This window comes from Oreochromis aureus, linkage group 18 (genome assembly GCF_013358895.1).
Source record: "Oreochromis aureus strain Israel breed Guangdong linkage group 18, ZZ_aureus, whole genome shotgun sequence".
Classification (NCBI taxonomy): Eukaryota; Metazoa; Chordata; class Actinopteri; order Cichliformes; family Cichlidae; genus Oreochromis; species Oreochromis aureus.
This window is the reverse complement of record NC_052959.1, coordinates 11,297,877-11,312,218: the sequence shown is the minus strand read 5'-3', so window position 1 is coordinate 11,312,218 and position 14,342 is coordinate 11,297,877. Positions and strand designations below refer to the sequence as shown.

The following is a 14,342-nucleotide window of genomic DNA, read 5'->3' as shown; positions in this document are numbered from 1 at the left end:
CATTACTCTGACCTTTACTGCTCTTGTATTGAGGTTTGTGTCCCAGTGGCAAGTGGGTCACAAACTGGCCTTAACACTTTGCATACGACTGGGTAGCATTAACAATTTATAACCAACAGCCTGTGTTGGTCATGCATGTTTTTTGATTGCATTTTTCAAGGAAATAAACGACCTTCTCTTGTATTTCGATTAGTATAAAGATTTAAGATTGGGTGGAGCCCAATGGGATTTTCTGGATTTTAAGTGAGATGTCGCACTCTTGATTTTGAAAATGGTTGAACCTTTTTTTAGTGTCACTCTGAGAAAATATTTTTCTAATTTTAGAGATATTGCACAAATGAATGAAGGCAGTCCTATATATTTGGACATATTGTGGTCAAAAATGAAACCAAGATTCCTCACAGTGTTACTGGAGGCCAAGGTAATGCCATCCAGTATAGGTATCTGGTGACAGACCATATTTCTAAGATTTATAGGGCCAAGTACAACAACCTCAGTTTGATCTGCATTTAGAAGCAGGAAATCCGAAGTCATCCAGACCTTTATGTCTTTAACTAGCTGAATTGTGTCATCTAGCTCCGTGGCTTAATGAAGCTGAGTGTCATCTGCATACGAATGAAAATATGAACATTTTTGCAGTGTTTTCTAATAATGTTGCCTAAGGAAAGCCTGTACAATGTAAAAAGTACTGGTCTTTGCATAAAACATGTGGAACATGACTAACTTGTGTGTGAAAACTCCTCATTTACATAACCAAACTATAGTCAAAAGCAACAGTGTGTTCTACTCTCTGTAGTAAAATACTGAGGTCTAAAAGGAAAAACATAGAAATAGAGTTCCCTGTCAGAGGCCAGAAGAAGATCATTCATAACTTCCTCTAGTGCTGTGCTATGATGCACTAAATCTTGGCACAAACTCTTCAACTCCTCAGCAAGCTGTTTAAAAAATACTGTTTCAAGAGGGGTCAGTGTGGTCTAAAAGACAGATTGATGGTTAAGGGGAAGACATTATTGAAGTAAACTCAGTATACATATATATATATCAGCAGTTTTAAAAGTTGCTATTCTTATAAGCACATCTGTGGGATGGTTGTGAATATTTTTAATGGTTAAAATGTTATTTGTGAAGAAATTCATGAAGTCATTACTTGTCATTACTAGATAAAGGAAAGTTTTTAACGAGAGCTCGGACTCAGTTTGCCTGAATACAGTGCTGAAGAGAAACCTCGGGTTGTACTTATTTGATGAATAGTAAGATGTCCTAGCTTTACGGGGGGCTTTTTTTTTTTTTTTTTAGAAAAACAAACTATTTCTACAGCCTAAATGAAGACCTTCTAAATTAGTCTAAGATGCATGTTTGAGAGTTATACCAAGGAGTAAAGTACTTCTGATTTGTTGCCTTCTTATTCAGGGGAGCCACCATATCAAGGCTCCAGTTGGGTTCATTATTATTTGGATAATGCCACATTTGTATGATGTAATTTGTATTTGTATGATGATGTAATTGAAATGCAGACTTTCAGGTTTAATTCAAGGGGTTTAACAAAAGTATTGCATTAACTGTTTAGGCTATAGAACCATTTTTATACCGCTGGGCTATCAAATATCGATTGAAATATAAGGATTAAACCCGGATGAAAATCCCTTGCAGTCAACTACAGCCTGAATTCAGGAAGCCATGGACCAAATGCTGTTTCGTCTTAACTGCAGCCACCTTCAGTCGGTGCTTGTTTGTGGGTCTCTCGGCCTTTGGTTTTGTATATAACACCTGTATATAATACTTGAAAGCATGCTCTGTTGGGTTGACTATTAAACAATACCTCACTGTTTTCTTTTGAGGCTTGCTTTTGCAGTATGCTTTGGGTCATTATTCATTTGCACCGTTAAGTGTTGTCTGATCACTTTTTATGTTGACTTGACTACATGTAAAGTTTTATGTATCTGATAGGTCTATTTTGGTTTTTCAACCTAATGATGGCCTAACTTACGTGAACATATCTTTGGACATTATACCATGCTCCAGCTACCAAATGCAAGTTCAGACTTGGAATCACATCAAGGTTTTTTTTTGTTGTTTTTTTTTTATCTGCTTGTTTTGTCACGGGCTAATGAGGAAACAGGGCTCGCCTGGCCACAAAACTGATTGTTAGTCAATCGTCCAGTAAATTTTGAGCCTCTGTATCTGTCAAATATCAAAAAAAGGATTTCAGGCATGTTTTTATTAGAGATAAGACCAGGACTGAATGTAGGATATGTGAAAAAGGTTAAGTAAAACATAAAAATTTGCGGCAGCTTTGTAGCTCCAAGTATAGTCTCTCAAGATAACGGAAAACTTCAAACAAAGAACAATGAATTAACAAAGAACTTCTTTTTCTTCTTATGTTCTTCCAACATAGAGGAGCTTTTTGGTACAACCAAAGGACAATCTTTAGTTTTTTAGGCCATTGTTGTGATGTTTCATTTACTCAAGCATAATACACATTTATCAGATATGCAGAAAAAATAATGTATATACCTTTTTGTGTCAACTAAGGTAACACAGACTTGTTTTTGTTTTTTTGCTGCAAATGAACTGATCATGCTCATGAGCACAGCGACTCTACAAAAGCCATTCTAAACAGGATAAAACTAAAAGAAGTGAAGGTGGTATTTTCATTTTCAGCCCGACCATGCTGATTCTGGAAAATAATTTTATTATAGGAACATTTTTTTTCTTTAAGTCAACAATGTTTACTCAAAAAGAAAAAGAAATGAAGTCACACAAATGTGCTAACATGTAATGACTTTGACCAAAACCACCCTGACCAGAGTGGGTGGGCAAAACTACAGGGCACATTTACACTCTCAAGACCAATACTGTGGAACTGCCAGACCCAGACCACACCTAGTATCACACCAGTTAACCCAATACACAAGTTCTTTGTTGCATGCTGAGCACCTTCAGCATATAAGAACCAAGCTCTGTTTCTTTAAAGTCAAATCTTCCATCGGGAACTTTCAGTGTGAGAGCGATTTCCGTCCTTTCAACATCCGCCGCAGAATCACTTCGATGCCTCCTTGTGAGCTGATCCTTTTGATCCAGCCGTGGGTTCTTTTTCGTTTGATGTTCTTGGGCTGATACTCTGTGCCTCTTTTCCGGGTCCGTACCTGCTGGTACTGCCAGGGAACCTGCTGAAACACTCCTGAACCTTCAGCTTGTAAAGAAATTGTATCTGAAGCTTTGAAAACCTGTGGTCTAGCAGCTGCTCCGGGACCAATCCAGCTGCTGAACGATCTAAGGTAAGAGGCTCCAGTTAGGTGTCCTGTGGGGATGCTGTTGGAAGAACAAAGATTAAAATGTTGTTGAAATATGTTACTCTAATTTCAAAATTATGCCACAATAATACAGTAACTTCATGCAAGCTGTAAATCCATTTATCATAATGAAGTTTATGTGTAGGGTTTCATTTTTGGACAACAGCATTATATCAGTTATACTACTTCAATATTTAGAATAAAGGGACTAATTTTAAGAATTTGCAAACAAAATTTAGTGCAGGTTGTCTTAAAGAGTAGTGGACTGGTGGCAATTACAACATCTTTTACATTTAACTTGATAACTCACAGACTACATGAAATATACTGGTCATATTTTCATAAAAGGAACAAATATATGTGTTGTTGTTGGCTATACATTCAAGACTTCCATTTCTGTTTTTCCAGAAACTTTACAACAGTTCTAGCTTCTACAGAATAGATTTTAAGTCTTTGAGTTTAGCTAGGACAATTAAAAGGTTCCATGTTAAAATCTTGCATTATAGCAAACAACACCTATATTAGAGTGGATTGTTCAACCATAATGAGCATGATCAAAGAAAGCTGGTCCTGCTTTGAGGAACAGATCGCTACAATTGGCCCCGGTCTCCCCTACATAACATATACAACCAGGATACTGTATGAATAAAATAACTTGTGGAAAAATTAGAGCAGAAAAGTGTTTCAGTCTTCCCCAAAACTGTTTTTTAAAAGTTCTTTATAGGAAACATTATTACTGTGTTTTTTCCCATGACCACACTGCTTATTAGCAATTAAACGTAAAATCGCCTATAAATGTAAATCAGTATTGTTTGGTTTAGCCTTTGCTCGACTAAATATAAGCTATCTATCCAGGTTAACTGCAACTAGCCATGCTGCTAAATGAGTACCAAGCTAGCTTTCCAATGTTAGCCTCATAAAGAAAACACTGTGGGCTTAAGGGTTAGCCTCGCGTGCAAATAACTTAAGTCACTTACCTACGCACGTGAGTTAGACCACGCAGTCGGGAAAATGAGGACAGCATAATGTTCATTTTGAGATATTTAGGAATGTACAGATGACACCGACATGAGAGCAGTGAATGTCACAGGCAGGTCTGCTTCTTCTTCTTTGGTTTTGTTAAAAGACTGCAAACCAACGTTAAAGGTGAATGCTGCCACCTACTGATCTCAGCGTGTAAGAACCACAGAAATATATGGTTACATTAGAATGAAGTATTTTTGGATATTACTCTGAGTCACGGTACAACAGCTTTTGGTCCCGTTGGACAGATTTTAAAGAAAAGTTTTTACACAACTTTTACGTTGGTGTAAGGTATTTAGCATTTGTAGATTCTAACTGCACTAATAGGGTGAATGACCCACCAGACACATTATGAGTTTCACATTGCTTGTACCAGGTTGAGCCCCCAATCGCCTTAATTCAGCCTTAATTCTTCATAGTATAAATTCAACAAGGTGTTGGAAACGTTTTTCTGGTCCATGTTGGCATGCTCATCACACAGTTGCTGCATATCTGTTGCTTTCACATCCATGATCCTAATCTCCCGTTCTACCACATCTCAAAGATGCTCTTTTGGATTGAGATGTGGTGATTATGGAGTACAGTGAACACACTGTCATGTTCAAGAAAGCCATTTGAGATTAATTGACTTCGGGGTGTATTATTCTGCTGGGTGCAGCTCGAAGATGGATACACAGTGGCCACAGCAATGAGATGGGCATAGTGATCAACAACAGGCATAGGCTGTGTGCTCAGTTCTTACTAAGGAGCACAAAATGTGCCCAGAAGACACCATTGTACCAACACCAGCCTGAACAGTTGATACCAGGCAGGGCGGATCCATGCTTTGGTCAAGATTTGGTAACACGTGTAAACTATGTCCTCATTTTCCTGTTCTTAGCTGAATCCGCAGTCTTCTGTAGCTTAACTGCTTCAAATCTTGGCATATTGTGCCAAGATTCAATAGTGCTCTCCTGTTTACCTTGGTTATAAAGAGTAGTCATTTGAGTTACCATTGCCTTCCAATTAGCTCAAAGGAGTCCAGCCATTCTCCCATGATCTCTCACATCAACAAAGCATTTTCTCTAAGAGAACTGCCGCGTATTAGATATTTTTTTCATTTTCAGACCATTCTTCCATGTTTTGGAAATCCCAGTAGATCAGCAGTTTCTGAAATACTCTGTCTGACAATAGCAACCATTCTACTTTCAAAGTCACTTAAATGGGCTTTCTTCCTCACTCTGACGCTCAGTTTGAGCTTGTGAGCTTTAGATGTGAGAAGATGTTTTTATAATAGAGTTTCTGTATAGTCTATCCTGGCATGCTGACTGAGGACTCCTTGAGCTGTAAGTGTAATTGCTGTTGAGTGCTCTGGTGGCCATCTAGAATGTTATATGTGTAATTCACCTGCATTTTGGAGGCTCTGCTTTTTGCATTGTTGCTATATTTTAATCTAACAGTTTAGTCATTAAACATTAACTTCAGGCTAGCCTTTGATGTAAAAGACCACCCTGTGATAAGACAATACACACATCAGCAGAGATGTGCAAACACAAATTCTGAAGCTCTCTCCACTGACAGTCAGTTTCAGTATTTTTTCCATAGCCAAACTGTTGCTTAACATAGTGCAGTATCTTTAAAGCACTATGTATTCAAAGTTCATTACAGTGATGATGGTACACTAGGAATCTTGAAAAAAAACTGACGCACGTTTTGTTTTTAGGCGGGTATCAGTGATAAAGGCCTATTTTTTTTTTTTTAATTGAATTTTAATCTTCCAAAACACAGATACAAACAGATAAACCAATGATTATTTACGCCAAGCAATAAAACAAAGCACCCAGTTGGCTCACGGGCTCTCCGCCCAATAAACGTCACAGATTGCTTTCCAGTGACTGGCACCGGACTGGCACAGCAGCAGGCCTACCAATTTGCTGATGTGAGTTCAAGAAGGGGGCACTGCTCGAAATGTGTTAGATTAAAACTGAAAGGTCATGTCTGTCCTTGGTGGTGAGGCAACAATAACTCGTTCTCAGGTGACACTTTATGATGATAGTCCGCAATCAGATGTGGGATTTGAAATAACACCCCACGCAGAGCCCCCGACTGTGGTCACGTGCCCAATTTATTTAGACAAATTAGCCGGGCAGTCATTTTATCATTCCTGTCTCCTTTTCTGCGCCCAGGCAGGACCACACTGTATTTTTTTTTTCTTTCTTTTTTTTTTGCTGGCCTGTCAGCCCTAGCAACAAGCAAACAGGCGTCTCTCATTGGCCTCCTCAATATACAGCTGCTTTCTATTCGCCCTCCCCACTGCCACTCAGCAGCGAAAATACCCGAAGATTGCTGCTGGTGCTGCGGATTCAAGGGCAGCAGGGCTGGGTAGGGTCTGGCCCGAGTGCGCAGTGGATGCAGAGGAAGCGAGAAAAACACAGGCGTCTGTTTTCGTAATGGGTATATCATTAAACTACCAGTGGCACTCTTTTATGGATGCATGCTTTATCTTCACTCCATGCCCTCCTGCGGTCTGTAATGACAGTCTAATTGGGCCAATAAGGAGCTTTCACTGTTTTGCAGCATCTCTAGCGTAGACAAATTGTTGCGCCAGATGCAACGCTATTGTCGGTACTGTGTGGTCGGCCCTTGACTCTCATCTTTGGGTGCAGGTTTCTCATCACCTTAATCATCAGTATTTCTGCAGGTAATGCAAATCTTTTGGTTTTGCTTTTGTTTTAGCTTTTTTTTTTTTTTGTATTGCTCTGTGACGTTTGGATATCTGATGTTTACTGTGCAGCATATCAGCGCCAATAAACGGCTGCAGGCATGTTGCATGCATGTATTTCGCCTTACACAGATTAAAATAATAATAGATTATGAATAATATAAGCAGGGTCATTCAAAGCGCACTATTTATGAAGCCTAAAGCTGAATATATATATATATAAATATTTATATAAACATATTTTTGGTGCGTATATTTGTGAGTATTTGAATCTTCTTCTTATTGCGATGTATGAATTGTTTAAAAAATAATAATCATGTGTTGTTGTAGGAGCCAAGCCGCCAAGTGTTTGTGCATCAGGCGTTTTTAACATAACGGTCTCGTGTTGCAAATATAGGCCACTCACTTCACGTGCATCTTGACAGACTGCGCCTCACTCTGCTAGACTCTTGTTATGGAAATGCAGCAGCACACAGTGTACCGAATGTGTGTTACTGTAAGAGTTGGCAGGCCTGTCAACCTAAATATTCTGCAATGCAGACACACAAAACAAACAACTTCAACATGGCTGAGTAACCTTCAGCCCTGACTTTGGTCGAGGTTATGGATGTCGCGGAAACCATTACACTTGCTCCCCCACAGCCATGTTCCAGACCTGCTGGCAGGATTGGAGAATTGTAGGTCAGGAGGAGAAGCTCAGATTTAAGTGGGAGGACTGTTGAATTTGTGCTGCTGTAGTTTGTTTTGTGCAGATCTGTTGATTGTGGGTGGCCATGTAGAATATTTTTCATCTATGTGTTTTTGCTCTGTTTGTTTTTTTGGGTTTTTTTGCAGACTAGCATGGTAATAACCGTGCTCTTTGGGGAGGATTTTGCTTCTTGTGTTGATGTTCTGTTTTAATGTAAGGTGTATGGTGCTTGAAAAACTGGCACGTGCACAATATACCACAATATACCTAAAGGATTTGTTTTTGTCAGGTTTCCACAGACATCCACCAACAAATAATCATTTCCACTATTTACATTTTATTTTTATATTTCTCTAAATTTATCAAGGTACCAATCATTAAATATACTAAGTACCCAAGATGACTGGAAGACAATAAAGACGTAAACTACATGTTTACATCCTTGTATTATTTTGTACTTCTTAGTATACTAAGAAGTATAATAAGAAGTACAAAAACGCACATTAATATAGGGGAATGCACAAATATCCTACAATAATGCACATAATGCTCAATGGTAATGAGTTGCAAATGCAGCTCAACTCAAATGTTAAAAGGGTTTTCAATTTGTGTGTAAAAATAAGGGTTCACTTTGCATCCAGTGAGCTGTATATCACTTTGCATTCACACAAAAGTGTGCTGAATGATAGTGTGGATAATGCATATATAGTGCATAGACACAACAGCAGTTCCTTAAACAAGGAAACAAACAAGGAAACAATAAAGTCTCACCAGCTACTGAAGATGTGACTCAGCCTTGTGTGTTTCCTAGAGATAACGGTGTTTTGTATCAAAAGTGGGGACACTAATGTGTGTGTTTGTGCTGCTGACAGCAGACTGTCAAGCAGTGACTGGACCTAAATGGAAACATAGAAACCAGCTCTCCCGCCGGAAAGAGCGCAGTTTGGAAAACTGCTATCACGTTGTCGTGAGACACACAGTCCGCAGACATGTGTACAGTCATGCCCTCTGACTGGAGTTCTCTATTTATATATATCCTGATTCTGACCATGTGAAACAGAGGGGTTATTTATAGCAGACATCTAGCTCGGACTAGGTTTTTTATATGGTGTGTGGTGTGTGGTGCAAATATTGCTTTGCAGTTGTTTGTTGAATGCATCAGAATGTCAAGCCAGGTGAGTCACCGAGGTGAGTGTGTTAGTAGAGACTTAAACAGCTCTGTTGGATATGATATGGATATTGAAATGTGTTAAAGTACCCTTTATTTTGGCGTAGTTTGTGTCTGGCTCTGGACTGATGAAGGATAAAGAAAGCCTTTTCCTTGTGTCTCTGTTGCTAGGAAACAGCTTGGGTTCAGTTTTGTAGGAATCAAGCTGGGTCCAATTTCTTGCAGTGCAGCCAATGCTATTGGCAAAGCACTGCAACTGGAACAAGTTAGAATGCTTGAATGTTTGAAACTGTGAGACTAAATGAGCTGTGAAAAGTAGGGCAAGACATTAAAAATATTTTTTTTCCCACATTTCAAAGGAAGCATCAGAGTACTGATATGTTTTATTTGTGTCTGTGTGATGTTGTTCCTGCAGGGAAACACCATGCTGACTAGCATCACTGAAGGGATACTGTGCTGCCTGACTGGGAAGACTGCCAATCTAGTCTTGCCCCTGGAGTCGTCAGAACCCTCTGATGGTTTTGAGTATGTGGAGGTGAAACCTGGGAGAGTCCTGCGAGTGCGGCATATCGTCCCTGAGCGCCAACCCATAGAAACAGAAAAACAAGTTGCTGAAAAGGACAATGCAGATGTTGACTGTTATGATAAAGATTCTCCCGAATCTAATAATGACAGCGATAATGGCAGCATTGTCCACTGCAAGAGGAAGATCACAGTCTACCGAAATGGCCAGTTGGTGATCGAAAATCTCGGGGATGTTTTGCACTCTGAGATTCTGCAGTGTCAGGATGGGGATTTAGAGCCCTGCAGCACTGTAGAGGTGGAGCTTGCTGACTACAAAGAAGTAGCCTCTTCTCCAGACCCCAACCCTGTTCCTCCTCCAGTTCCTCCACCACCTGGGGAACATAAACCTGCTCCGCCTCCGCGGCGCCGCCGTCGCAAGCCCAAGCGCACAGTTTTAATAGACTCCAAGAGGATGATCTCGAGCTGCAAAGGAACGCACTCGGATGTAGCACTGTTCTTCGTGCATGGCGTCGGAGGATCTCTTGACATCTGGAGCAGCCAGCTGGACTTCTTCTCCCGCCTGGGCTACGAGGTCATTGCACCGGATTTGGCAGGTCACGGAGCAAGCACAGCGCCACAGATTGCAGCAGCTTATACCTTTTATGCCCTCGCGGAGGACCTGCGAGCCATCTTCAAGAGATATGCTCGTAAACGCAACATTCTTATTGGCCACTCATATGGGTGAGGATTTGTGAGATGCTTGTGTTGAGGGTCAGCTTAGAAAAGTAAGGGCATACAGTGATTAACATGCTGTACCTATCCCATTATATCTCTTCCAGAGTGTCATTTTGTACCTTCCTGGCCCACGAATATCCCGATCTGGTCCATAAGGTAGTAATGATCAACGGAGGGGGTCCCACAGCCCTGGAGCCCAGCCTCTGCTCCATCTTCCAACTGCCGTCTTGTGTCCTTCACTGTCTGTCACCTTGTCTGGCCTGGAGCTTCCTCAAGTAAGACGCTGTGATGCTGCAAACAGTAGTGACACACTGTGACAGACAGATGTAATAGATAAATAATAGCTTGGTTAAAATGTTTACTATCTTTAAAATGTGCAGGAAGCAGATTTTGGTAAAGTTTTTTTCTTTCTTTCTCTAATCTTCAGAGCTGGATTTGCCCGTCAGGGTGCCAAAGAAAAGCAGCTTTTGAAGCAGGGCAATGCCTTCAATGTGTCTCCATTCGTTTTGCGTGCCATGATGAGCGGTCAGTACTGGCCCGAGGGGGACGAGGTCTACCATGCCGAGCTCACTGTGCCCATTCTTCTGGTTCATGGCATGTGTGACAAGTTTGTGCCCATGGATGAGGACCAGCGGATGGCAGAGGTATATCACACCTTTATCCAAACAAGAGCTATTTTGTTTCATTTGTTATTTATTGTCTCATAGATTTGGATTTGGATCTGTTGTAATTTTATCCATTTTGGCTCTTGTTTTTAGATCCTCCTGTTCGCTTTCTTAAAAGTAATCGAAGAGGGAAGTCACATGGTCATGATGGAGTGCCCTGAAACTGTCAACACCCTCCTGCATGAGTTCTTTCTATGGGAGCCTGACATGTCAAGAAAAGTCAGCAGCAAGACAGACACAGAGAAGGCGATCGCTGCCAGTGACACTCTCCACACGCTGAAAAACAGTAAACCTGTGAACAAATAACCATCAAGGCATAAAGTTTTATTACAGAGCAAAGAAGAAGGCCTATTTTTCGGCAGTTGGCATGTATTCCTAAGGCTCCCAGGCTGAGAGCTGTTTAAAACAGGGTCACATCTTATGGATGTAGATGACCACTGGTGCTCCGAGATGAAGCGGGAAAGGAAGTATGATGAGAGGGGCGGATGCCGATACACAGTCAGTTTCTGCTACGCTTTTTGATACCAGTTTGTCCTCCATCTCACCATGTTTGCAAACCAACACAAAGTCTGGAGGTCAAAGGGACCATCCGACCATGATTTGTGTATGAAATGTTTGTGGTGAAGAACTGACCGACGAGGCGTAAAGGGCGTGAAACGCTGTTGGAATTGTCTCGCCTCCATCATATATATTCTGTAAAGTACTGCAGAAAAGAGCTCCTGTTCTACCTTAACAAAATGGCTAATGTATCCATTTTAGCCCTGCTTTCAGTGGAAGAGAAGAAAAAAAACCCATCAAACATAGTAAACCGGGGAATCAGTGAGGGTGAAGAGCAATTTATAACAGAATAATTGTGTTTGATTAAATGCAGACAGCGGGGAAATAGATTAAATGCATTTAATATACTACACTGTCCATGTAAAATGTGATTAATAACTGTGTCACATGCTTACATAAATTGCAATATGATTGAAGGAGAAACACACACGTACAAAAAAAAAATTGTAGCATATTGTTTTGGAACCACATATGCATAATATGCAGTGTACAGCATCTCAGACACACACAATCTGACTGATTAACAAATGACAGAAGCAAGTTACTTTCCTTGCTTTAAACTCAAAATCAAAAATGCTATGCGTCAGTATTAAAGTGTAATCAATTCATAGTTAATAGTTAATTTTAAAACAAACATCAAAGCCGAGAGATTCTCTTCCAGATTAACAGCCATTGCCTCGATACCATACATATATACATATATATATATATATATACATTATCCTAAGGATAAAAAGTACTGAGAGCATGCATGAGTTCAGAGTATGGAAAGATATATACACAAGGGTTGTTTCAGACAGTTGCAATATATTGCCATAAATTCCCAGCACAATTGTCTTTAATGAAATGGTTCCTCTCAGTGTGTAAGTATTATTATTGTTTATTTATTTCTGTTTTTATCCTGGCATAACAGCAACAAACAGATAAAATGTTGTCTTAAACTGATAACTGATCGCGAAACACGTGTGCGTTACCTAACCCTGCTGCTCCCCGTCCACCCTACACTGTATATCTACTCATGTCGGACTGAAGGAAGCAGGACATGCTGCTCGCTGTTAGACATTCATTCGTGAATGTTGCTTTGTCTCATAGTGGGACAGTAAAGTGTGAATAAAAGCACAGTCTGATTCTCCCTGACAGTGCTTATCTGTTGATTGGATAGATTACTGTTATGTGTAACAGAGGGTGTAAGTCAGCAGAAGCCCAAATATGAATCTGCCAAAGGTGAAAAATCCCCTTAAGAAAAAAAAACAACAACAAAAGAGGGACTTTTGTGCTCTTCATGCTAGTCTGTTATATATGCATTTTAAGAGAGAGTGCAGATGCGAGATGACTGGATTTATGCAACAGGAACAAATGAACAGAAATAGTTTGGGAATAAATGGACCCGGCTCTAAAACATTATATATTCTCTATGGACTTTATAAAAACCAACAAGTGCTGCTGATGCAAAGTACTGTATGTCTCTTTTGGTGTAAAAGGTCAGTAAAACTGTATGGACTACAGGGTGCACATGTACTTCTCTTTATGCTAAAAGTGTGCATATATAAATTATCAGTGCTCATATGTGCTATATCTTTTTGTGGTTAACAAAATATGTTAATGTTATTGTGGCATTTATTCAAGGGAATCATATTATATGCACTGCCTAAATGTAGATGCATATAACATTATATAGCCTATTAAAACAGTCGAATTCAGTGTATGAATGTGCCTTTCCTGGCATGAAATAAATCAGATGTTCCCAGTTAAAAGGTGTTTGTTTTCTCTGTTGAGTGCTGGATATGATACTTCCTTCTCATCTTCTTCTTCTTTTTCCAGCAGCGCCCTTTAGGGGTCGCTGAACATCTGACTACATCTCACCCTCTGCTTAGTATCCTCCTCTGTCACACCAAACCCTCTGCATTTCCTCCACACGACCCTGTAAACCTCTTTAGCTCTTGCTGTCCATCACTTTAAATGGTTGACGCCAGGAATTTAAACTCATCCACCTCTACTGTACTTTTTGAATCTTTTCAACCTTTCTACCTGCCTCCCACTCATTCACAAACTTGTACTATAAGGATTCATTACAAATTAGAAAACTGAAGTGGGCAATTTGCATTTTACTGAGAAAAAAAATCATGTTTTTGTGGGAAAAAAAAAATTCAATTCTGACATTTTTTTCATCACGTTTATTAAATAGAGGCCTGCAAATATCCCTAAGGCAATATACTGAATGGACACATATTAGCTCAATCCTATTCTTTTTCCTAAATGACCATAGAAATGTATTTCTTGTCTCTGGACAGCACTTTTTATAAGCAGTCATGATCAAATTGACTGGTTATAAAATGCTGATAAAATGTTAAAATGTTTTGTCGCTCCTCTGGTGTTCCTGTCACTTTTGTGAAACTGGCGACTGCAGACTGGCATCAAAATGAAAAAATTATTTTCTATTTTTCAAGCAAAAACATTCTTTAATTTAGCAAAATTTCATCCAGTGGGTCTCAGCTTCTCTTTTTTGCCAGTTAATTGTATCAAATTCACTTGCGCCTCCTTGGCTCAACTGCTTTATCTGAACGAGGTGAAGCTTTGTGCAACTAATTTGCTACAAGAGCAGGAAAAGCTATTTGAATTAGGAAGAAAAGGCAGTCGCTTCCTTTTATGTCCTATTTGCATAGGTTAGGAACAGTTTTCTGGACGAGCTGATTTGCATCACTGAGAGGTCAATGTAGGGTAGGTGCCAGCTCCAGCTAGATAACGGCAGCAGTCTTGCTATTCAGATACTGCATTTACAACTCTGATTCACTAAAAAAAAAAAAAACAACAACACAAAAAATCAAATATAACTAGTTTTCAGCACCAAACAGTCTGATAATATTCTGAAAAGTTTGTCCATCTTTTTTTCTGAGAGACACAGCCTCTCTGGGCTGCTCTGCACATAACCAGTTTGGTTATACACCAGTAATTTTCACCATATGGTCTTTTCTTTTATTTCTGCAAATATGCAGGTACTTGCTGGCTG

General features: G+C 39.8%; 2 protein-coding genes across 2 annotated transcripts; one reads left to right on the top strand and one right to left on the bottom strand.

Annotated features, from left to right (window-relative positions):
• Positions 1-2,431: 2,431 nt before the first annotated feature.
• mrpl34 (mitochondrial ribosomal protein L34) lies at positions 2,432-4,465 on the bottom strand. The gene is made up of 2 exons (XM_031731956.2): positions 4,271-4,465; positions 2,432-3,312 (listed from the first exon to the last, which is right to left on the bottom strand). The coding sequence occupies exons 1-2, from the start codon at positions 4,324-4,326 to the stop codon at positions 2,997-2,999; spliced, it is 372 nt and encodes a 123-aa protein (XP_031587816.1). The 5' UTR covers positions 4,327-4,465; the 3' UTR covers positions 2,432-2,996.
• Positions 4,466-6,690: 2,225 nt separating this feature from the next.
• abhd8a (abhydrolase domain containing 8a) lies at positions 6,691-13,077 on the top strand. Its single transcript, XM_031732430.2, has 5 exons — positions 6,691-6,996; positions 9,289-10,118; positions 10,217-10,387; positions 10,540-10,756; positions 10,871-13,077. Exons 2-5 carry the CDS (start codon positions 9,298-9,300, stop codon positions 11,081-11,083), a joined length of 1,422 nt encoding a protein of 473 aa, XP_031588290.1. The 5' UTR covers positions 6,691-6,996; positions 9,289-9,297; the 3' UTR covers positions 11,084-13,077.
• The last annotated feature ends 1,265 nt before the right edge of the window (positions 13,078-14,342 follow it).